Here is a 24,678-nt window from a genome sequence, read left to right on the forward strand (position 1 = left end):
TTTCTTGATGTATAGGACTCCAGAAGCTGACCACTAAATGTGGAAAGTAATTCAGGCAGATTTTTCTTTCAATTGAAACTATCCAAGCATAGTGGAACCTGCAGAGCCTGTGTTACCGACTTGTGACAATAGCATCATTCATAATATTCATAAAATGTATTGAACTTGTGCAATGTTGACCTGTTCTGGTAAATTTTCATGCTTAGTAGAATTCAGTTGTTAATTCAGGTCCAGCATGGACTCGAAATAGAGCTTTGTCCTCTAACCCTAACCATCAGTCCTTGTTTAAGAATAAAGAAATAGGGTCAGTTAATTTCTTGTCCCATATACGTATGTCATAATGATACTGTAACTGCATAAAGATTAAGATTTTTTTTCCTGTTCTTAAAGTACTTCATTTTACAACTTATAAAATGTGGATGGTGAGTTATGGCAAAACAAAAGGTGACTAAAATTTAGGGATAAAGTAGACAGAATGCCACACGAATGATGCTTAACTTTTAGATGATATTTAGATTCTGTGAGTTAGATTTATCCTTATTTATATTATTGCTCCTGAAGTAATGAAACATTCAGTGAATTCCCTTGTCAAAGAGTAGTGTTTCTACTGGAAGAATAAGATGGAAATTATTATCTTTAAAACCAAACTCCTCTACCTCCTGCTGTACTCCCCCAAGTCAAAATACAATAAAAAAACAAAACAAAATGATCCAGATGGACCAAAAATAAATAAATAAATAAATAAAATCATTCTCTTTTATTTTGTATAACAGATTTAAGAGTTTGGGGGTGTTTGCTCTGGATTGAAAGGAGATTTCACACAAGCATATGCATTTTAACAATTATCCATTAATATCAATGAGACTGAATTTCCACATTTTGGAAGGAAAATGAAGAATTCTGTGTAATTAGTCATGTTTGGTCATTTTAATATTTGCTTGCCAAAAAGTTGCATTTCACAGTTCCCGTATTTTCTGCCCACTATCATCTTTGATTGAATAGCTGACAGTAGAACATCCTTGGACCATGTGTGGAATTTTGAAGAGAAAAAAATCCTTGAATATGATGTTCTTCTAAAATCGTTCACTTATTTAGTTCTTTTCAGTTTTTCAGCTGAAAATGAAATTTTGGTTTTAATTTGAATTACCCCCCCTTTTTTTTTCTTTTTTTTTCTTTTTTTTTTCTCTTTTTTCTTTTTTTTTTCTCTTTTTTCTTTTTTCTTTTTTCTTTTTTCTTTTTCCTTTTTCCTTTTTCCTTTTTCCTTTTTCCTTTTTCCTTTTTCCTTTTTCCTTTTTCCTTTTTCCTTTTTCCTTTTTTCTTTTTTCTTTTTTCTTTTTTCTTTTTTCTTTTTTCTTTTTTCTTTTTTCTTTTTTCTTTTTTCTTTTTTCTTTTTCCTTATTGTCTGGTTCTTGAAGTCTAAAGCATTTCTATTGGAGAGACAGTTCACATGACTACACCTTAGCATATTTACATTCTATAATAAGATTTGAGTTTGGATGAAGATCTGCAATTTTGCTCTTATGTGTCATTATCTTTGTTGCAGTGTAATAAACATCTGTAGTATGTTCTGTAGTCTGTGAAGAAATAGCAAATGTGGGAACATTCTGATAAATTTTACTGAAATGTTTGAATTTGTACCAGGAACTGGAAATGCAAAATTATTTGTTCCTGAAATGTTGTATAATGCTAGCATCTTATTTTATAAAACAAAATCCAAACAACAACAAAGCAAAGGAAAATGTAAAAAGAAAACAGAAACAGATGAGCAAACAAACAGAAACCCTGTAACTTTAATACTGTTTTTCATCTAAAAAAGCTCAAAACTGCTCTGGACTGAGGACCTGTGGACAGTGTTTGGAACAGCCTGGCTGTGGGTGGTGCAATGATCCCAGCAACACCGGAAAAGGTCAATGTTTGGAAGGATCATCAAGAGGTCCAATGAAGCCTGTTGGCATGCATTCTACTGAAATGGTACTCGATGCCTCTCTTTGCCCCAAAGAGAAAAGCTATGAATGGTCTTTTATCCAGTGTCCAGGTAAGGTCTGCTGATTTATGGTCCAATTTTCTTTAGAATTATTATTATTTTTTTGGAGTAACATTTCTGAACTTATGTTATAAATGAAGATTTTCTCTGTTTAGACACACCAAGTTTATGTATTTACTTGGAAGAATACAAATAATATATTCACGGGATAGATGTTTTTTCCAAAGTATTCCCTAAATAAATAGTTTATTTTTTTTCCTCCCTGTCTAGAGCGTACAGATTTGATTTCTTTTGTACAGATTTGTGTGTAAAATATATTACTTAATCAAAGTTACAAGAGAAATGATCTGTAAAAAACTGCTGATGGCCATGAGCAGGAGCTTCCTGCATCCCAGCTGCTCACACTGAGGTTCAGCTGCCTGTGCGAAAGCATTGCAGAGCTGGAAGCGTCTGAGCTGTGCTTCCAGTTCCTTTTAGACCTTAAGACTAAATTGTATAGTGCTTTTGTAATACTGGAACACTGCATTTAAGCCATGCTGATCTGATTGTAGTACTTTAAGTTAATTGAAAAAGATACCAAGTGCTTTAATACAGTGGTGGTTGGACTGATACGGCTACACAAGGGAAGAAGTAATGCAGGTAGCTGGAGGGCACACTGCAGATCTGGACAGACTTCCAGGGGTAACCAGCAATAAATATATATTTTTTTAAAGACCACTTTATTTCTTATTTTATTTTTAGAATTAATGGTGCAATTTTACTATACTGTTATTTTTCCAGCCTTTGTCCCTGCTGCTGGTAAATATGGAAGCTGGAGCTTCTTTAGAATCAAAGGCTTTGATGCATGCAGCTGTGTTCGCTTCTCTGGGTACATGTTGGGGGACTGAGTTGCCTATGTATAGATTAATGAGTGCATGGAGTGTAGTTCGTTCTGAGTAGATAGAGTGTTCTGGAATAGTTGAGTTATGGCCTGTAGGTTAGGGAGCTAGTGGGTGGGGGATTTAGTTAGGTGTGTATATGGGTCTTCTCATGTGCATTGGGTTTGCGTTGTGGGTGTATGTGGCTGCGCAGGAATTAGGATAATATATAAGGAATGTGACTCAGCAGTAAATCTGAGAGAAGACTCCATAGCAGACATGACTGTGTCTCACTCCCCAGACATTCGAGGTCCCTGGATAGGTTGGGTTGACAGCAACATCAGTACTTTACTTTTTATTATTATTTTCTCTGCAGGTATTTGTATAGATTAGATTTGAAAACAAACAAACAACTGTGCTCTCAGTTTTTTACTTTTTGGCTCATTAGCATGCAATCTATTATTTATTTATATCTAGCCTTTACTTTAAGTCATTCAATGTGTAAGACACACAGACCTCATGCAAAACAGAGGTGCAATTCATGGCATTTTTTAATACATATTCATTTTATTTTATTTTTTCTGAGAAGGCAGTAAAGTGTATAGAATGGCAGACTGTCTGCAGAAAGACAGCACAAAGTTGTCTGAAACTTCAGCAGGAAGGTGAAAAACTTGCAATTTCTTAAGAGATTTAGCAAAGATTTTATATATATATAAAAAAATCAACAAAAAAAACCCACTTTTATTCTTCGGTATTATAGAAATATTGGATACTTGTTTACTAGATTTTTATAGCTATGGCTACAGAAGAGATTCTAAACTTGGAAGTTTGAACAGTTCCTGAGCCAAACTTGGCAATGACTATAATTCTAAAACTACTCCAAAAACTTTTAAGGCATGCAGTGAGAGCCACTTTTATTTCTAGCTGTTCAATGCAACATTTAGATTAAAAATCCAAATTACAGAAAAAGTAAACAGAATGATCTTACCGAGATAGCTGCCCTCTGCCGAGTCTACTCACTCCTCGCCAGTGTAGGGGATTGGCAGGTTTGACATAATCTGACACTTGATAAACTGCAGTAATTGACGGACTGCTAATCTACTGAGTACCGTGAGTTTGGATGTCCCACTGCAGAGAGTCTGTCTTGCTTTCAGCCAGGGCCTAGCAGTGGGATCAATGGGTTCTAGCAGAATTCATGTTATGGTTTTTCTTGCAGTAGTGATCAGTGCTTTCTGAGAGCCTGTAGATCACTGGAACATGGGAGTAGTGTGGTGTTATGAGATGTTGTTACTTGACCATGAGCTTAATTAGGCTTTTAGGGTCAAATAAACTATTTTTGTCTGTGGGATTCCAGTTTCTTCTACTTCCACCAAAGTCACACTGTGTAGATATTATAGATGTCTGAAACAGTTCTGATGTCTTAAAAAAAATCCCCTAGAGTGCCAAAGCTAATGAAAGGACCAGAACTGTTAAAAATAAGGTGATAATTATTTAATCTTTTTGAGTATGCCTTGTCTCACCAGAGAATGTGCTAATAAGTTGATTTTCTCCACTGCAGTAGCATTTCAGATACTTGACAAAATATTACATGCAGGTATGGTATCAGTGAGTGATTTGTGGACTCTTAACAGGTATTTTAAGAGGCTAGGCAGCATCTTAAAGTTATGTAGGCTGGAATCAGTCACCCCCAGTATGCTTTTTAACAGGCCTTAAGCTCAAAGTCACCACATTATCAATTTCATATATAATAAAATATATATGTGCTGATGATTAGTCAGGATTAGACTTACTGGATTTGCATTTTTCTGCAGTTGTGTAACAATGTAAGAATGATTTTATTTCAAAAAGCAGTATACTAATGGATTTTAAATGTTGTATTCTAGCTTGCCAGTGTAATGGCCACAGCACCTGTATCAACAGTAATGTGTGTGATCAATGTAAAAACTTAACAACAGGAAAACAATGTGAAACATGCATGCCAGGATATTATGGAGATCCCACAAATGGAGGACAGTGTACTGGTAAGTTCTGCTGGCAGCTAAAAAATGAATAAATAAATAATTGAAATGACAATTTATGTAATGTGAAATCCACATTTCTTTAAAGATTAAATGCTCATTTGATACCAGATACACTGATCAGATAAATTAATAATTCAAAATTTAGATTAACATTTTTAAGAGCAACTTTGCATTTGGAATCATTTTGCAGTTGTCACTTGGCCTGCATGTACTAAGAATGGGGCTGTAATTTAAAGATTCTCTCAGGCAAAGGTAGAAAGAAACTCTAATATGGGGAAAATCAGCTTAGGTAATGGTACTTCAGAGAGTTATCATTCTGTTACATTTAAGCAACCTTCTTAAAAAAAGTAGTAAAGTATAAATGAAATTCATTATCTAAAAACATGCCTAACAGCACTCATTTCTATAAATGTGTAATGCTCGTGGAAAAATAATGAATTTAACAGACCAACAAGTCTTATTCGTGCATAGTTTGATCAGTCTGATATGGTAGGGACTGTATGTTACTCTAACCTTTTTAATCTGCTAAGTTTCATAATTTCTATATAGGACGATTCTCCTTGAAGTGAAAGGAATCCAATGATCCAAGTGTTTTTTTGTGTATTGCTGTAGGACTGCTCTTTTACATGCATGAGTGATTTTGAAATTGATGCTGACTTCTCTCTTTATAACTAAATGGGAGTGGGGGAATATTTTTAATATGAAAATCTATTAAGATAGTTGAGATTTAATATGATAGATAGCCAGACACTTTTCTCCTGTAACTCTTCATCTCTGATATAGATGTTTATTTAACTGAACATTTATCTTGAAGTATATTTATTCATTTAAAGGGCTCACTTGTTCCTCAGCACTTCAACACGCAGCAGTCAATGCATGAAGCTGCATATCTGGTAAACTTAACCACTATATATTAGAAAGTGTTCAAGGGGATGGAAAGATTAATGCCTGCCCCTATTGACAGTTGCACATTTTTCTGGTGCTTTATGAAGCTTTAAATAATTCTTAATAGTTCTCTTATTTCCTGAAGTTGACAAAATGTTCTTTTGCTGTCTATAATACCTTTATGGCAAAATGACTTATTACTATAGCTTTTATTCTTCAGGGATACATTAGCTATCTAACCAAATAAGCATTCCATCACCTTTAGTGAATTATGTGTCTTACAGTAATGGCTAAAATCAATTTATAAGAGTAGTGAAATCGTAAATTTTATAACTTGTTTTTTTAGCCCTAGGAAAGAGTTCGTATTTTTATTGGTAGATGTGATTTTAACTGAAGCTATTTAGTGTAAGGAGTACTTTAAAAATAGAGTAATTATTGTGAAGTTTTGTTTTCATTTTCATTATTTATCTGTATTATATTTTGAAGTATAGAGTCCATTAAAATTTAAACTGGTTTAAATCTTTAAACCATTTTGATGAATGTAGATATTACCAACTATTAGATATTACTATAGCTTTTGCTGTAGTGTCCAAATTGTGGGCAGAGTTTTCTGCAGAAACAAATATCAGCGATTAGTAGAAAATGGCCATATCACTTTTTCTTGGATTTAAGAGGATTTTGGAACCAGTCATCTTCATATTCCACTCCTACTTTTCTCTGCTGCTTCCAGCTGAGTTTCTGGTTGGAGCTTTCCAACGTTTCTCCTCAGTCTCATCCTTCCTGAAGAATACTTCAGAGCTGATGAGATTTTTCTTTGAAGATCCTGATTGAAAACTTTTAAAAGGAATGATCTTGCAGTACTGCAATCTTCTTCATATATTAAATTGCTATAGTTACATGTGTGTGACTTGATTATGAATTGGTGAGCAGTTTAGGATGGAAAAAGATGTTGTAACAAGTGTCTCCATTTGAGAGATGATATGGTGTACACTAGGAGAAAGCCTGAATACCTTTCTCAGTACACTCATATGTCAAAACAAGTTATTTTTCCTACTGGTCTAACAAAAGTGGTTATATATTTTGTCAATTTTACTGTTGTACTTATAGGTAAAATTCTGCTCAGGTCCCGTTTTAGGTACAATTTAGAGGGTATGAATATCAAAATTATGTAATAGGAAATTATTTATAAAATATTGATGGATTTTTAAAAATAAACCAGCTCTAACTTCAGATGGAAACAGAGATACTTGCTTGTTCTCTCAGTGATTTGTGCTCTTGTTGTGTTTTCTTCAAGGTCTGGTTCTGTAGTAACACATTCTTGAAATTCACAGCAGTTTTATAGAAATTCTAGAAAAAGCAGAGTAAGATTTGTAGTAAAGACTGCAATGTGAAGTAACAGAAAAAAGCACTGAAAGAAATTGCTTGAAACAAATCTGTGGTGTCTCGGCAAAAAAATCTTGAGCATTATTTTCAAACTTATTAATCTTTTATTAATATTCAAATATTAACATTAATATTAATAATTAATAATAATATTAATTAATATTCAAATATTAATATTAATATTTATTAATATTCAAACTTATTAATCTACTTACTTGACTGTTAAAAAAATAAAAATACTCTTAACTGCTTATCATCTTGTCATTTTCTTTATGCAAGATATTTCTGAAATTGTTCTTTAAATGTATGAGATGCCAGGAGAGAATTCTATATACAAGCATACAACACATACTGTGAATATATAATACATTTAATAATAAGAGAGCGTATGCTCTCTGCTGTATTGCCATTTTTCATGAAGAGATAACATCCCAAACAGTGTTCAGTTTTCCCATAATTGCACTACTATTGCTGATGCTTTTGCAGTAGGAGTGAAGCTGTGGGTTACCAGCACATTGGGAACATTGTGTTTTAACTCCCACTGTTCTCTCTCTGGTCAGTGATAGGAGACATGATGTTGAAAATGCTAATGAGCCTTGTGCAAAATCCTCTTACCAGATAGGCTGCATGGCTAAAATTTTTTAAGTGAGCCTGTAGCATTACAGGTCTGTTGTCTTCTCTGCTGTTGTACAGTTGGAATTTTCTACATCAAAGACAACAGCATCTTCCTTGCTTTGATTTATAATCATTCTGTCTGAAAAGATTTTTATCAGACCTTAAGATTATTAATTAATGTAAGCGAATGTGATTCTTTGAAAGTGCACTGGGTTGGTAGTATCTGCTGGAACCAGGTGAAAGGTCTGGGTACCTTCCATGTTTATCCAGATCCTGGAGTGTGAAGGGACAACACAACTTTTCTGCTGTTCTGAAGCATCGGTTTTTGAGAGAGAGAGCACCTTGTGCACTGTACACTTCTTTTACGCATTGTGTAGCTCGGTACTTTTCTCCTGTTTTTATATAAATGCTTCTATATAGCTATGATTATGTATGTGTGTATATACAAACACCTACATATACAACTCTCTAGATTTTTATTGCGTAAGACTAAGATTTTAGACTGAGTTCCTAGCTTTAAGGTATCTTGAAATGGATGAACTTGGCCCAGGCAGTAAAATATTTCTCTGATTATAATTTCTGTTGGTTTTTATTTCTACTTGTTAAAAGAAGTAAAACGTATTTGTTGCTTATGAATACCTAACCTGTATCATTAGTAAAAGAAGGGAAATCCATGTTGTTAGAGTTATGCTACTCAAAGAATATGGTTTTTCTGCTGAGTAGCTTCTACCTGAGTGCTATATTTTTTGTAGAAGAGGCTCAGGAAAGGCAGAATTCATTACTTCTGGTGCCTATGGAAATGAGAAAAATGTTGAACTGATGGCAGGTAATTGCAAATGCCCCCTTGGTTCTACCTATGAAAGATAGCTAGACTTAGAGATTGCTTTTTCTCTGGCACTATCTAACATTTTATAGTTCAGGAATAGCAACCTTTGCAGTACTTAACATTTTCTTCATGATGGTCCAAGGAGGAGCTGCAATTGGAAGATCCAGTCCTTTCTGTCCTGAGAGTCAGGGGATTCAAAACTATACCTCCTTAACATAGACAAAACCACCAGGAGTCAGAGCAGGCTAACCTGTGTTCTCCTTGAGGAGTTCAGGTGTCAGACTCAGAGGAGTAAGTTTTGCTCCCAGAGCTGTAAGCCTGATGTCTTAGTACTGAAATCTCATTTTGTAACCTGCCCTTGAAGCTTTCTCAGCCTCTGGTATCCATCACTGATATCATTTCCAACGTCTGTTAACAGCAGTTTTCCACAGGGAGCTGTCATTTTGAGGAAAATAAGTAGGAATTATTATAAGCTAAAATAATCAAAGAAAAATAAAATATACAAACTTGATAAAAATACATTTTCAAGAAAGACAAGGTATCAGACATTTCATACAACTTCTACAAAATTATATGCATGTAGTTGGATTAAGATTATTAAACTAGAACTAGGTTAACTAATTGCGTTCATGTCTTTGTTTATTTACACTGGCCGTCCCTGCTTCTAAGAATGCAAGGTGATGAGGTGCTTACAGGCATGTTTTTCATTTAGCCTGTAGTCATAGTTGGTTTTAATATCACAAAGGCTGCTGTTCCTAGCCATTAATTTTGTGAAGAATTACCTGTTCTTTTTGCTCATAGATCATGTATTATTTAGAAGAAAAAGACAGATGTTCCCAGTTCAAATTAATACAACAAAATGAATTTCTATATGCGGTGATTATATGAAGAGGTTACAAATTTCAAATAGAATATCTTTATTCTGGCCCTCAAGCAATCATCAGTCATCAGTCTTTCCTCCCATTGAGTCTGGTGATCACATAAAATGTCTTCTTGTAGTTAGGTAAATTAAAATTAAACTAGAATTAAATATTCAGTTTCATAATAAATTAAACATCTATTTTCATATTAATTGGCATATGGATTATTGTTAAGAAACTGAAAGAGACTGAAACTACATGGATCCTGTAGTTTTTGATCAACTGTAAGCCAATTTGTAATCACTATGTCTGATGCTTTTTTACCTGGTTGTGATAGCAGCAGCAAATATTGTACTAGGTATGTGTTTGTTCACAGATGTCCCTAGAATATAGCACAGGCCTAAGAGGAATATGCCATGCAGAAGTGGTGCAAGATATTTGCTGTCAGGTCATATTACTCTTTGAAATATTTGTTTCTGTTTCTTAGTGACTGCCTGTAAAGCAGTGCCTGCAGGTTGGGTATTTTTGCCTAGTGTTGTCCACAGAGTTCAGCACTTGCACTGTTGTAAAACTCTTGGGGCAGAGGAATCAGGTCTATTGGTATGTACTGTTTGAGCTTTGAGTTTTTACTGGAACTATGGAAGTGATACTCATTGTTTAACGTAATATTAGAGAAGAGGTAAATAGATGAACTCTACTACTGTAGGCAGCTGTAATCTTGGTCTTCTACAGCGCAGTTAGGAAACTCAAGTCCTGTGTAAAGTAAGACTGAAAATAAATACAAAATGCTTCTAACTATTATCTGCAGTAAAAATTAACAAATACTGAACACTGTATCTTTGACTGTCTGCAGTAACAACACCAAAAGCATTTTCTTTTGTACCTTTCTACATTGGAATTAGGAATGAATGTGGTTTTGATGCATTTAGAAAATGATGGCAACTTGGAATACAGAATATTTATTCAGTTTTTCTGTTCAGCCGTTTTGTTGTCTTGCATACAGAGAAATGTATTCATGGAATGCACTGATACTTTAAAGATCTTGGTTTCTGGCATCATACTGCTCTAATTGTGGAAGAATTTCCCAAAGCCGCCTTCTCAAAGTGACTTAATCTATACAGTTAAAAACAAATAACATCTTTGAGTATGGGCACTCTGTGGTTGTTCACTTCAGAAGCAGATATTCTGTTGATTTGATACCCTTATGATACCCTCCCTAAGTCTCTTATGTGAATCAAGTCATTTTGTATAAAAGTGTGTAAATGTTGGAAATTAGTGAAAAAAGGATACAGTGGAGTAAGTCAGACTGTTCAGTGCTAGAAAATGAAACTAAGTTTTAAGAGATACCCAGTTCCACTGTTTGTTTTGTATCTTTCAGTAGGTTTTTTTTTGTTGTTGGTGGTTTTTTTTTTTTTTTTAAGGAGTGTAGAGTGGAGGTAATGATGACAATTACTTATTTTTTATGCAGTACACTATTATAGAATAAACACACTTATTATAAACTACAACACTTGCAACATTGGAATTTGTTTTTAGTGGTAGGTAGAAAGCTTACTGCCTGTGAAAGATAATAAAACGAGATTGTTGCACAATAAGATATTCAGGAGAGACTCTCAATATTACTTTTTGTAGAGAGTTTTTTAGAATAAGCACTTTTTAAGACCTTTCCACCAAATGTTATTGGAAAATTTATTTTCTTCCTGTAGAATCTTGTGAATCTTGTTTATTGAACATTATTCAAGATAATCTGAATACAGAGTGAATAAAATGCCCATACTTGGGTTTAGCTATGAATTTAAATTGAATTAAATCCAATCAAAATGTATTCTAAATAAGCGGAAGAAATGCAGAGTACCATAAGAAAAAGTTAGTTGAAGAATGATGAAAAACATCTCTGTAAAAAATTCATGTTGCAGTTTTCTCTGACTTGAAGCAAATTATGATAAGCAAACTTTGAGATATACTGTTAATCATTGCGTATATATCATTTTCTTTTTGTTTGTTGTATATTAGATCTGTATTACCAAGTATGATTTTTTAGCAAAATTAATGATAAGTTAAAAGCAAAAATTGGAGTAGAAGTGGGAAACTTTTTGTACATGCATTTATTTTCTTTATCTTTCTTTCTAAGTAGTTGATGCTGTTACAGCTGGTCAGTCTGGCATTTAATGTGCAGCATGGAATCTTCCTTCATCCACTGCCATTTTACTGCATAAAATAATTTCTTAATTATTATTCTTGTTTGGTTTTTTTTTTTTTTATTTATTTTGTTATACACCCATTATTTAAAATCAGATCAGAGATTGCATATTGATCACAGGTATGACACACAATCCCATTGTAACAAGAAAACTCAGAGCTGCTGGCTTGGACCCCTACATGTGAGTATGCTACTAGGATGTGAAAACACAAGAAGTTGTCATGCTTTAGAGATGGTCATACCAGTCCATAAGGCTCTTGAAAACATCCTATAGGCTGTTGAAATAATAGATTCTTTTAAGGCTATCAAATCATTTTGCAGCTTGTAGAATGAAGATTATCAAAAAACTGAAACTCCTGTAATGGCATTTCTGTTTGATTGCAGTTAATTCTGCCTTCATTTCCTGAGTGGTAAATGCAATACCTTACAATGGCAGACAACGTCAGTTATTTAAGAGGGAAAAAAGAGCATTAAAATGCATTAAAATGCATTAAAAATCAGCAGTATTTTGTACCTCCTAATGGCTAATACAGAAATGATTAGCTGACTTCTTTACAATTTGTTCCATTTTTGTCTGGAAAATTGTGTAACACATTTCCCTTCTTTGGGCTTTTATCCTGAATGACCGAATACACACAAATAGTTGCAATCATCACCAGTTGTTGATTTTAGTTGTTTTTCTGCTTGGATTGGAATAATTTTATTTTATTTTTTTTTACATTTTAGGCCATCATGAATAGTTACTGAATGGTTTAAATTGTTTTGCTTTTCATTCTGCCTTATAATAATCTTTGCCTTTTTTTCCTGTTATAGTTTAGGAAGTTACATACTCTCTTCAGAAAGGGAATCAGAGTATTTTTTGGCAAAAAAAAACCCAACAAAAACAAACAAAAAAATCAACAACAACAACAAAAAAACAACTTCATCAAATTTTCAAAATCATTAATGTAGCTATTTTTTTCAAGATTTCTTTTTTATTTTTTAACTTATCAAGTGTTGGGTATCTGAAAAAGTCTTCTTATACACATCTGATAGAGGACAGACAATAATGAAAGCATCCAAATTGATCAATTTTTGGCATTCCTTAATAAACAAAAAAACTGACAAAGAAAATCTTACCTAATAACTCTGTGTTTCTGGTTATTGTTTTTTTCCTGCATTGGTGTTTCCAGTATAGACACAGAATCGTGGACAAGGATTTAGTTAATATCTTTATGAGTAAAGCAAGATTGTTTTAAATTTCTTAGCTTTTGACTTAATGACTGCTTTAGTTTTGAAATCAAATGGTGCTCTGGGTTGCTGTTTGTTAATTAGTAGGCATGGTTCATACTCAAAACTCATAATTTCATTATTTGTAAGTAGGCCAGTGGGAAAACCTGCAGAGAGGTTCAAAGATAACATCTCGAACTTTTTCCCACTGCATGTCCTATAATGTCATGCTGCTTTTCCTATTTCAATTGTTTGATAACACATATTCACATTTACTCCTCTAACAGTATGTAAGGTTTATATGTATTTGCTTAGAGTTACTTTTTACATAAAGATCCACTTTTCATCACAGACTTGCAAGCTTGAGATTAATTAAAATATGCATTTAACTCTGTTAAACAAATTTTTTCCAGATGAGATTTTTAAAATAACATAAAAGCTCATGAGGTTCTTCTTCAAGGTATTATCTGGGGACCAGTTAAATTACTAGGAATTTGATTAGTAAGAGTAATTGTTGTTCATCTTGCAGCAGAAGAAAATGAGCTACTGGGCTAGTCAGAGCTAGTTTTTTTTTTCTTGTTGTTTGTTGTTTTTGTTTTTTGGGTTGTTTTTTCTTTTGCTGAAAAGAGGAGGGGCAGAGTGCAGAAACTAAAACGCGATGCAGTTTAAATAGAAGTAGATATAGATATCTGTCTGTTTGGAGAGGAGTGCATCTGTGGACTCCTGTGTGAGTAAGCACATAATACACTGAAATGCACTATACAGGTGCTGATTTGATTTGGATATCCCTGGGGATGAATGATGGTGATAATTTTGCTTTATCAGTAATTTTGTAGTTTGAGCATACAAGTCCTCTCAGAGCTGCTGAAGGAAATTTTCTCATATGCTTTTGCAATATATGCTTCATTTTATCACATTTTCTTTCAAGATGATAAAGGTTAATAATATCTAAAAGATTTTTATAAATCAGTGTTTTAAAAACATTTGCTGAATAAAGGCTGCTCAAAGCACTGAAGTTCCACTTTCACACCTGAGGCTTACTTCCTATAAAGCTAGCAGTAAGTATAGAACTAATCAACATTCATTGTCAATAGATTCTGAATTTCTCAACATATTGACAGCTTTTGGAATTTCATCTGGAATGCAGCATTTTGGCTCCATTCTCATTCTTGTGTTGTCTTATACTGGCACTTTGCATTCATAGCAATTAGCCATAAGCAGAATGAGCTGTTAAGTATATATTCCTTTGTTTTTCAGTGAAAGTATGGCAAAGATTTTACACAATTCAAATTAAATTTTGAGAACGGGCTTTTTCATCTTAAAAGTGTATAAGTAGTTGTTAATGTAGAGAATGCATGAATGGATTTGGAAAATATAAATGATCATAGAAGAATATAACTTCATCGATCATTTGCTGTGGAGGGAGGGTCAAGATCATAATTTCAGGATACTTAACTTGAATGGAGAACACTGGTATGGCTTCAGACAATTTTATAGGCCTAATATGCAGACTTTAAGAAGTGTTTTAGAACTCATAGTGATCTATATATTTATCTATATATTTATTTATTTTCAGTTAATAGCTAACCTCATGGCTTACCATTGATGCTATGAATAGTAGTGACTGCAAAAATCAGGTCTTCATCCAGGGCTGTTAAATCTTCCTATTTTACTTTGTCTCCCATTTTCCTTGATTGTCACAACTATAACTGAGATGGAAAAGCAGCTCTAGAATGCTTCTGAAACATAAAGGACAGTTTGTAGTATCTCTTGGTAGGAACTACAGCTACAGCTTTCTAATTAACAAGTTTTGTCAATGATAACTTATGTATAATTGTGGTTCAAGTCTGGTTAACTTTTTTTTCCCAATCTGTCGTTAGCTGGGGCAGCCATTATAGTGTATGTGAAAAGGGACACATCCACAGAAGTAGAATCATAGGATGGTTTGGGCTGGATGGGACCTCAAAGACCATTTAGTTCCAAACCCCTGCTGTTGACATCACTGACATTTTATTCATTGTGTATTGGAAAAGGAACATTAAAACTCCTCTGGTAGAAATTAAAAACTACATTTCTATATTAGGATTATAAAATGGAAAATAGTTTTTTATTATATGAAGGTCACTAGTCAGTTTTATCTGCTCCCAAGCAGGAACCCAGATATTAAATCTTTTATCTTAGTTGCAATGAAAACCTCAGTAAAAGGATAATATGATCATTAAGAAAGGTTCAGAGTTGCTTTGTACTAAAGAAAGTCTTTAAATACAGTGTGAATATTAGCAGATAATTATTCCATTACAATGTGGGAACTTAATAATATTTACCAGAGGGAACTTATTGTTTTGTACACATGGGTAGAAAAGAGGGATGACAATATAAACAAAAGTGTCCTTCTCATAAACACAGGAAGGAAAAGCAAAGAAAGTGAAGAATTTGGAATATAAAAGATTGAATCGAGATGGGAATTAATCAGGCAGCAAAAGTTGCAGGGGAGAGGCCACCGTGGAGAGGTTTACTTTAGCCACTGAGTTTAAAATAAAGACAGTAGAGTGGAGTGTTGATTATGATGTTTCTGTGATTCTCCTCCAGTTCAAACTTAAGGACCTTCAAATGGTACCTTTACTTTTTTTGCTTCTAGAATACTCTTATTGTGGACCATAACTGTAGTATTAACTCAGTCTTTGCTTGAATGATTTCAAAGCATTCCTTTTATTCTCAAGTCAAGAGTAGGAGTTCCAGATGGATTTAAGATTTTAGCACGCATCTACAGTAATGTTTTCATAGTTTACATTTAAAATTAATGGAGTATTGCCATTGCTTTTCCCGTTGGTCAGAATTTTATCTTGTCTAGAAAGGATGTGTTGATAATTTTCTTCGTTATGTAAAGGAGCATAGAAATGGTTGATTGTAATGACTCTTCTCAGACTTCTGTTATTTAAATTGTCAATAATCTGTGTTGGAGAGCATCTATTGACACAAACAAAGTTCTTAACTCTGCAGAAAATAAAGAGAATGATGTGTATGGTAGCAAAATATTCCACAAAGTGTTGTAATTGAAGTAGTATATTTTTTATACAGCTCATAGGAAATGTGTTTGGATATGGTATTAATATCAATGAAAATTCCATTAGTTATAGAGTGTAGTATGAGTGAATAAATCACACTCTTCCCTTTTCATCTTACAGCTTGCACGTGCAGTGGACATGCAAATATTTGTCACATGCAAACAGGAAAATGTTTCTGTACGACTAAAGGCATCAAAGGAGACCAGTGTCAACTGTGAGTACAATTAAATGTAGCCTGAAATTACTGCAATTCAATAGTAACATTTTTCCTTATAAGAAAAATACATTTTTTTTTTGTCTTTGAATTTTGAAGTTCAGTACTATTTAGTCATTTCTTAAAGAGCAATATCTGGAATATTAGTAACATTTTGAATACGCTACAGATTTTTAAAGTATTGTAAAAAGAAGTTAGCTGTATTTGTCTTCCTTCTTTTTATGCACTTTGTGGATAGTAGGTTAAAAATATCTGCAATATTGGTAATTGTATTCATTGTGTTTGTCAAATACCTTGATCAGGATCTAGAGTAATTAGACTTTTAGAATTTTAGAAACGTTAATGTGGACACAGTATTTTAGAAGGTTTTCCACCTCACTGAATACAGAAAAGTGGATTGTATAGATCCATGAAGTAACACGTAGTTGTGTTTCGTACACAAATAGCTTATTGGCTTTGCTTAGAGAAGGAGATTGCAGCTTGAGATAGAGAGAGGACTAAGAACAAGGAACAACTGAATTGAAGTAGCATGTTTAGCAGGAGAAGTAACACTATCTGTGAATAGCCTTACATTTATAGATGTTTCTTTCAGTTCATTCTGTCTAGTACACAGAGGTACCCAATATGTAGTTTTTTGTCTTTTTAATTTTTTTTTATTATTATTATTTTTAATAATAATAAAGGTGTACATCTTTAAGGGTAATAGAAATCTTACAAGGAGCAGGTGAGGGAACTGCTGCTATTTAACCTGGAGGGAAGGTTCAAGGGAGACATCGCTCTCTACAACTACATCAAATCAGGTTGTAGAAAGGCAGGGACTGGTCTCAGTCTCTTCTCCCAGTCAGAAAGTGCTTAGACAAATGAAAATGACCTCGGGTTGCTCCAGAGAAAGTTTAGGTTGGATACTAGGAAAGGCTTCACTGAAAGGATTGTGAGCACTGGAACAGACTGCTCAGGAAAGCAATTGAGTGACCATCCCTGAAGTTATTTAAAAGCCCTGTAGACAGGATACTTTTTAGTTGTAGGCTTGGCAGTGCTAAGGTAACAGTTGGACTTGATGAACTCTGAGTTTTGGGGTTTTTTTTCAGCCTAAATTATTCTATGATTCTAAAAAAAAAAAAAAAAAAAAATCCTTACGTTCAAAACCTGCTTTGAAAGTGTCATATTATATTGTCGGAGTATGTACACAGTTGTTATCTTGAAGGCAAGGAAGATTTTAAGTCAAGTCAATGCTTTACTCATATTTATCATTTCATTATGTTCTTGATTCAAACCAAGTGTGAATACTGTTCTCCATAGCTCTAGATAAAATGGTTTTAGCCACTTATTAGTTGGGCTGTTGTGAAATCTCAGCAGCAAACCTATAACCCTGGAATTTCTAGAATAAGGATTTCTCTGAAAGTGTGGAACTCTAGCTGTGTGAAAGATTTATATTCCTGTCAAGAACCCTATTGATTAGAAAGCCTTAGCTGCAGGGCTGTATGTTATCTCCCTCTCTGTCTCCCTTCCTTTGTTCCTCCCTCTCTCTGGTGATTTTCGTAGCTGTGTGCCATGTGCAGTACATGCTGTGCCTTAGGGGCAGAAGTTTTAGGAAATCAGGGAAACCCGGTGATACACAATTTTATTTATTTTATTTTATTTTTTTATTTTATATATATATATATATATATATATTTCCCCTCAGAGCTGTAACAATCTGCAGAGAAAACAAGTAGCTTTTGCCTTGAGACTGGCTAATTGTGTGCTCTCACTGGCTGATTTTTTTTTTTAAATTATATATTAAAAAAAGCTCAATGTGTGAAGACAAATCTTTAAGAATTTTGTAATGAAACATTAGTGAAAATAATTTTAAAAATACAAAAAAAAATTTAAAAAAATATAGACAATAAATACAGAAATATCCAGCTGTCCTCTCATGTGTACATGCCCTTGCAAGAGTGGTGTAATCCCTCTCAGCAGACAGACAGGTAAAAGCATATTGCGTTCTGCGTAAAAGGCATCATTCTTTTAATAGCACTTCTGCTTTATTTGCTTATAGTGGAGAAAATTTGTTCCCCATTGTTTCCTCTTAGCATTCTCATTTGTGCTTTCCAGTAGGGGGAATATTGACAACAATTGTGTAACAAATTAACTTAATTAGAAATTTATCAAGCATACACACATAGACTGTAGCTGCCGAAAGCTGACTGAAGCAGGCTTTCATATGGAAGAAGTTATTTTTCTTGTTAGAGGATAGAATCCATTTAACATCAGTTAATATATTGAGTGATGCTTTTCTAACATGAAGTTCCAAAATATAATATGCAATGTTTTAAAATGCTAGAGGTAACCATATTTAATATTTTTCTTCCCAACATTTTCCTTTTTTTTGCCATTTGATCGTATTCCACCATTACTTTTCCATGTGGGGTGTTTGACATGAGATTGTTTCCTCTTTCTTCTAGCTGTGTATGGGCTTTGAATTATCCATAGAGATGAAAACTCCTGTCCTTTCCATCCCTATGTGTTTTACTCTGTTAGCTCTGATCTTTCAAGGAAAATTCCAGCAAAAAAAATGACATGGAGATCTGTGTGGATTTAGTGTTTGTCTCTGTTCTTTAACTCTGTGAAAATGTTACCTTGCTTCCATAAGGAGAAAGGTTTGAGCCCTCAGCTAGTTAGTGAACAGCTAGATTATTAGGCTGCTAAGGAGAACAATAAAAGAAAACTCCCACTTCAACACTGAAGGTGTTTTAAACATACTAATTTTCTGCTCTACATGGAGTAATCATTACTAGACCTATCAAGGACTTGAGATGCTTTTCTTTTTTTAATTCATTAAAAAAGAAAAAAAAATTTTTAAAATATCATGTTTCTAGCATCAATCATTTTGCTTTAATTGAAACTTTCATTTAAACAACGTTTCTAGTATCCAACCTTCAGAACATGATGCAAGTGCTCTCTGATGCCTTAAAAACTCACAAGGCAAATATCAGGAAGTAGAAATATTTGTGATGGTGTGTAATCTAAAATTTGAAGAAAAAGCTTATGGTTTGGAAGGGGTTTTGTGCAGTATTTTTAATGAGTTTTTGGCAGTATTGTATATCACTATCTGCCTTTCTGTTGATTTTTCTACTGCGGTAGCCTCGCGTCATGTTCTTTGCTATATTCAGTGTATGGTGTGTAAAGTTCAGAAGCTCTCTGGGATCTTTGAACTGTGGACCCTGTAGATATGAAACAACACTTTTCATAAGAATTGTTACATTGCAAACATTGCATTTTATACAGAAAATTGCCCAGCTGTAAAATGGAGAACTGGAGTTTGAATACAGTGTATTATTCCTGAAAGACAATTTTCTCAGTGAAGAAATGAGAAGGAGCTATGGGTTTATGAAACAACTGCCAACTCTTAGCCAAGTGTACTTTATTGTGGGTCAGCTGTTAATCTGGAGAGCAATGCAGTATTGATAAAATGGTTATGTTAGCAAGATGTCTCTTACTAGGAGCAGAATTTACAGTATTACATACAGTTAGCTTAGATGTTCCAACGAAGTACACCTTTTGTCTTTCTGACTTCACTACTAATTGCCTGGAGAAATGGGGACAGTTTGGGGAAAGAGAATTTTTCTTTCATAAGAATGAAGTAATTTTGCTCTTGACTTTTAAGTTAGATTCTTTCCTAAATTATTATATTTATGTATATATGTAGTGGAGCCAATAACAATGACTAAGTGCTCTTATGCTAGAGGAAAAAATGGGACAGCCTTTATTCCATGGAAGATGTAGGGAATTGAGGAGAAGGAGGAAGACTGAGTGCTACAGAACAGCTTTATTATTGAATATGGTACTTGGTACCCAGTGAAGTTGTGAACTTAGTGTCTATTCTCATTTTTAGAAAGCAGTTAGTAGATTATAAATCTAGTTCTGTAATGCTAAAAACAAAGAAAAGAGTTGCATGTCTGGGGCTGGCTTTGCGTGCTGCTTAGGGATAACATTAAAGCAGGCACATTGGCAGAGCACAATGCTTTGCCTTAATGGGGCCATAACGTGTTGTTAAAACTTAAGTTTAAAGGTGTTCATTTTTCTTTTTTTCTTTATTTTTTAATATGTGAGTTTTTTAATAAACACTCCCTTAGATTATTCTTACTGCCCAAATATGTATTGGGTTTCCCACTGTTATTAAATAGACCCAATTTGAGGATCATGGTCACAAACTCTGTTAAACATTAATCAAGTTATTCCATTCTTTTTATACTGCTGTGGTTGGACTAAACTCTGTGATTGTTCATGAGAACCTTAACAAATACCATGGCATATATTGTTCTGGATCGGATAGTATCTATGGATTAGTCTCTGCTAGAGTACTTCTTTTCTTTTAATGTTAATGAATTTCAGTGCCTCTCTGTAGTCAGGCTTCGTGTACCTTGTCATTGTAAGGCTTCAGTATCTACTATTTGCACTGTCCAATTCCAGCTTTTTTTGAGATGTTAACAACTGGTCTACCTGATGTCATGAAGTCTCACATCGGCTTGATGAGTGTTCTGACTCAGCTATTTCTCTTCAGAAAAAGTGTATAATCACCTAAGTCCAGTACATGCTTTGAATCTGGAGTTTTTAATTATTCAGACACTCATACCAGAACAATTTTGCCGACTGCTAAGAAACTCCAGAACTGTAGTCACCCTTGGTACCAGATTGCAGCCTGTCTGCTGTATAGGCAGCTGTGGCAGTCAGCTAATCTAAGAAAAGCCAACTAGGTAGCACTGGGAAAAGAAAATACCAGTGATAGCTCAGAGCATTCTGTAAGCTATCAGAACACAGCAAAGTCTGAAATTAAAGTAGTGCCTCTTAATATTGATGATATGGAATGCTCATGCACAAAATATTATGTCCTATTTTTACTTCTAAATACATTTGCAAAATTTTACAAAGCTATAAAGGGAACAAAGCTATTTGGACCTGAAAAACTTTACTGATAGTTATACCTATCAGCTTTGGCTTCTGATATTTATTATTTTTCACTAAGACAGGAATACAGAGCTGGTTTTCATACAGGAATAAGGAAATGCTAGGTCAGAGGAGTACTGGTAACACCATTTGTTTGCTAAAATCTCCTGGTGATGGAAAGATTGCTTTTTTTCTGCTCTTACGGTCGCTAATAGAAGTAATATGCAACTTCCTACTGCTGTTTTCATTTTGTTTTCCCTTTTAGTTCAATTGTATACCTTTACATATAAATGAAAATTTAGTTACAATACGTGAAGTTAAAAATGTTTTGCTTCAATCTGTTGCCAGTTATTAATTTTAAATTGCTTCAGTAGTTGTTGAGAATGTTAAAAAGAAATTTTCACATAAAATATTAAAATTATGCATAGATAAAACTAAAAACTATATTTAGGTATTAAGACAGGAGTGAAAAATGCATTTCATTTCATTTCTGTTTTTCATGAAGCTTCTGCTAAATTTTTAGAGTAAGCCAATCAATTACAGTGCTAAATTATGCTTAGAGAGAATCTTAACTTTGGGGAGCCTTACAGTTACAACAGACATGTTTTCTTCTATAGGTGAACGTGCAAACATTTTGAAGTCATGCAGGCTTTTTTATATATTGCATCTGCTTTCCATCTCAACTATGCAAGTGCAGCTGCTGCAGAAGGCCCCTTGCTCAGCTGTGTCCCTGGGGCCGAAGTTCAATAGGCAGAGGTTGGAAAGCTGTAATGCTTGAAAGATAGGCTAACTGAAATGATACACTCTTTTTCATCCTGTTATGAAGATAGGAATACTGTGTGCAACATCTTAAAGAGAACAATCAATATTTGATCTGCAAACATGTATCTTTGCCTTAGTATATGCATTGTTATCAAAAAGGGCCTGTACTGTTTTACCTCTTACAATATAAACTAACAAAAACTGACACTAAAAGCAAGTTCTCCATGACATGTGAGGTATTTTGGCAAATAAAAACAGAGTGATAAAAAATACTATAGGACTTATCCTATCTTACCATCTAGAAGATAATAATTTCTTAATATCAGAAATACTCCCTTATGTTTTTCATCTTTTGTACCAAAGAAGCAACTTTAGAAAGGGTAAAATAGAAACTAAGCTGCATAACCTTTGCATGCTTTGATCTCTGTATTATTCTGTGGCTGAGTTGGGGATGAGGAGGAAAGGAGGTGTTCTTTATCAAGCATACGAGATAATGGGGCTGGAGAGCTTGATTATGAAGGCATAAAGCAATCCAAGAGCCCTGATGATATTCTAAACTTCAACAGTGATGCCCTAGTGTTTTATTAGATTATCACTTCAGAAGGACTGGTTTACAGCTTTAGTTCTCCAGCTCCATCTATTATTTCGATATTACAAGAAAAGGAATTTCTTCAGCAATTTTAGAAAAGAACAAAGTGTCAAAAGTAAATACTTCACCTGAGAGAGCTGATTTAAATAGTGAGGAGAGTCTGATTTAAAATCAAAGCAAGTTTATAATCAGATGTGAAAATGTGACTGTGCTCTTCTTTGATTTATTGTTACACAGAGCTATGATAAATGGAGTAATACTGAATTTAAGCAGGAGGCCAAATAGATGGCAGTAGGATTGCCAAACATGTCCAAAGGGCTTACTGTCCCTGAGGATAAGTTGTTGGGCTGCTCACAGAGAAGTGACAAGAATTACAAGGGAAAGGAGCAGTCAGAGATGTTGAAAGGGATTTAACAAATCAGTATTCATAAAGGAGGTTTAACTTAGAAAAAGAAATATATAAAAAAAATTGGCTTGCGAGTGAGTTCTTAAGAGATCCAGAAGGACATGAGGACCACAATTACTTCTTAACAGATGCTTCAAAATGACTCTGTAATCCTGTTCCTGTTTAGGTCATCTTATCCTTTCTTACATATGGTCTTGGTTTAATCACAGATTTGGGTGTGGATACAGATAAATGTTTAACAGCACAATAAGGCCTTGTTACTGAAATTTAAGATGGAATGTTTCATGATTCGGTGTGCATCAGGGACCACATGTTTTACTTCTGCTTTATTCTACTCTTGGGTCAACAACTGTAAATTATCACGTAGGGAATGGCAGTAATGATTTCATAAAGGTACTTCAGAAGTTCCTCCCATTCTCTCCTGATATTTTGCTTGTTCATTCATTTTCCTTCTCTTTACTATGTTTGTTTTTTGGAGACAATAAAGAAAGTCTGAGGTAAAGTTGAAGGTAACAAATGATGACTGTTTTATATTTTAAAAAAAAAAAAAAAAAGGAAAAAGTAAATTAAGGCAATCAGTTTTTCATGTTAAAGAGAAATAGTACTGCTGCTATGTTTATGAATAAATGCAGAGATAACAGCATATCTAAACAGCTGAAGAATTTTACTGCTGTTCAGTGCCATCCATGCAAAAATAAAATATTTCTAAGATTTAGAAGTGGGAATTCAGTAAATCCATTCTTTGAAGAAGATCATCACTATTTCTTATCATTTTATTTTTAGAAACTGTGCTTATTGTTGAGTATCACTTAAGGAGTTTTTTTTTTTTTCAGCTGGTTCTATTTTAATCACTCTGATGTATATAAAATCACATGCATTTTCCAACCCTGCTTTTAGAGACGAAAAATGATAAAACTATAGTAGGTTATAATTATATATATAGTTTTTCATCATTTTTGATATTGACTTTCATTAAAGCTTTTCTGTACTATGTGTTTTTTAAATTTTCTTGCTTTTGAGATAAATAGTTTTGTTTGCTTTTAAATATTTACTCTTCTTGGTGCTCTTGGTTATTTCAATCAGTGAAAGCAAGATGGCTTATAAAATATTCTGTCATTTTCAAAATGTCTTGTGGTTTAGGACTCTTCTCTGAAGCTATTTTTGAAGTAGAACTGTAGGATCATGGAATGTTTTCAGTTATATTTACTTTAAAATTCTGGGAGAAAAAATGAACGCAGAAGCAAAGATGAAAGGATTATAGTTGTTGTACAGAAAGTAACATTTTTTGAGCTTGTCTCATAATGATCACTTGAGAATTTTTAAATTAAAAATGTAGATTTGATCCAAGGTTGAGGCGTTTGCTATAATGCATCAGAATACTCTGAAAGCATTATATAATCAGAGTGAATTCTTTGGAATTTTTCCAGTCTCATCTTGCCAAAAAAAAAACCAACAACCAAACAGTTTCCTCAGAGTGCATTTCTTCACTGCTCCATCAGATGATTTCTCTCCTTTATTTATGGAAAATGTGATAAATACTTTGTTTCTCATCAAAATTGTTTCAAGTGATGCTAAAGGATTTTGTTTTTCTGATTTGCATGCAATATTACAAATTATAGTGTTACTTTTGCATAAATTAGAAAACTGATCTAAAAACAAGAAAGAAAGAAGAGGTGAAAACAATTCAGGGTAGGATTCTATTTTAAATATTTTTAAAATCATTGTAATGTAGAATGCATATATGTATTTTTGACAAATATTTTAACTGAAGCTTTTCTTCCTGGGAACTAATTCTGAGCTTATCTCTCTGGGAAAAAAAAATAATCTGAATATTTCATAATATTAAAACCATTGGCCGTATTATTACTGAGGCAGT

At 33.7% G+C, this 24,678-nt stretch overlaps 1 protein-coding gene across 6 annotated transcripts in view; it reads left to right on the top strand.

Moving 5' to 3' along the window:
* ATRNL1 (attractin like 1) overlaps positions 1–24,678 on the top strand; it is a 403,630-nt gene that overhangs the window by 105,450 nt on the left and 273,502 nt on the right. For all 6 annotated transcript variants that reach the window (XR_011904014.1, XR_011904015.1, XM_072339810.1 and 3 more), the window contains exons 18-20: positions 1,817–2,035; positions 4,725–4,862; positions 16,026–16,119. Coding sequence is in view for 4 of the 6 variants with exons in the window: in XM_072339810.1 (XP_072195911.1) it covers positions 1,817–2,035; positions 4,725–4,862; positions 16,026–16,119 (451 nt within the window). In the remaining 2 variants the exon portion in view is untranslated. The remainder of the gene's footprint in view (positions 1–1,816; positions 2,036–4,724; positions 4,863–16,025; positions 16,120–24,678) is intronic.

Source organism: Excalfactoria chinensis, chromosome 6 (assembly GCF_039878825.1).
Source record: "Excalfactoria chinensis isolate bCotChi1 chromosome 6, bCotChi1.hap2, whole genome shotgun sequence".
NCBI classification, from domain to species: domain Eukaryota; kingdom Metazoa; phylum Chordata; class Aves; order Galliformes; family Phasianidae; genus Excalfactoria; species Excalfactoria chinensis.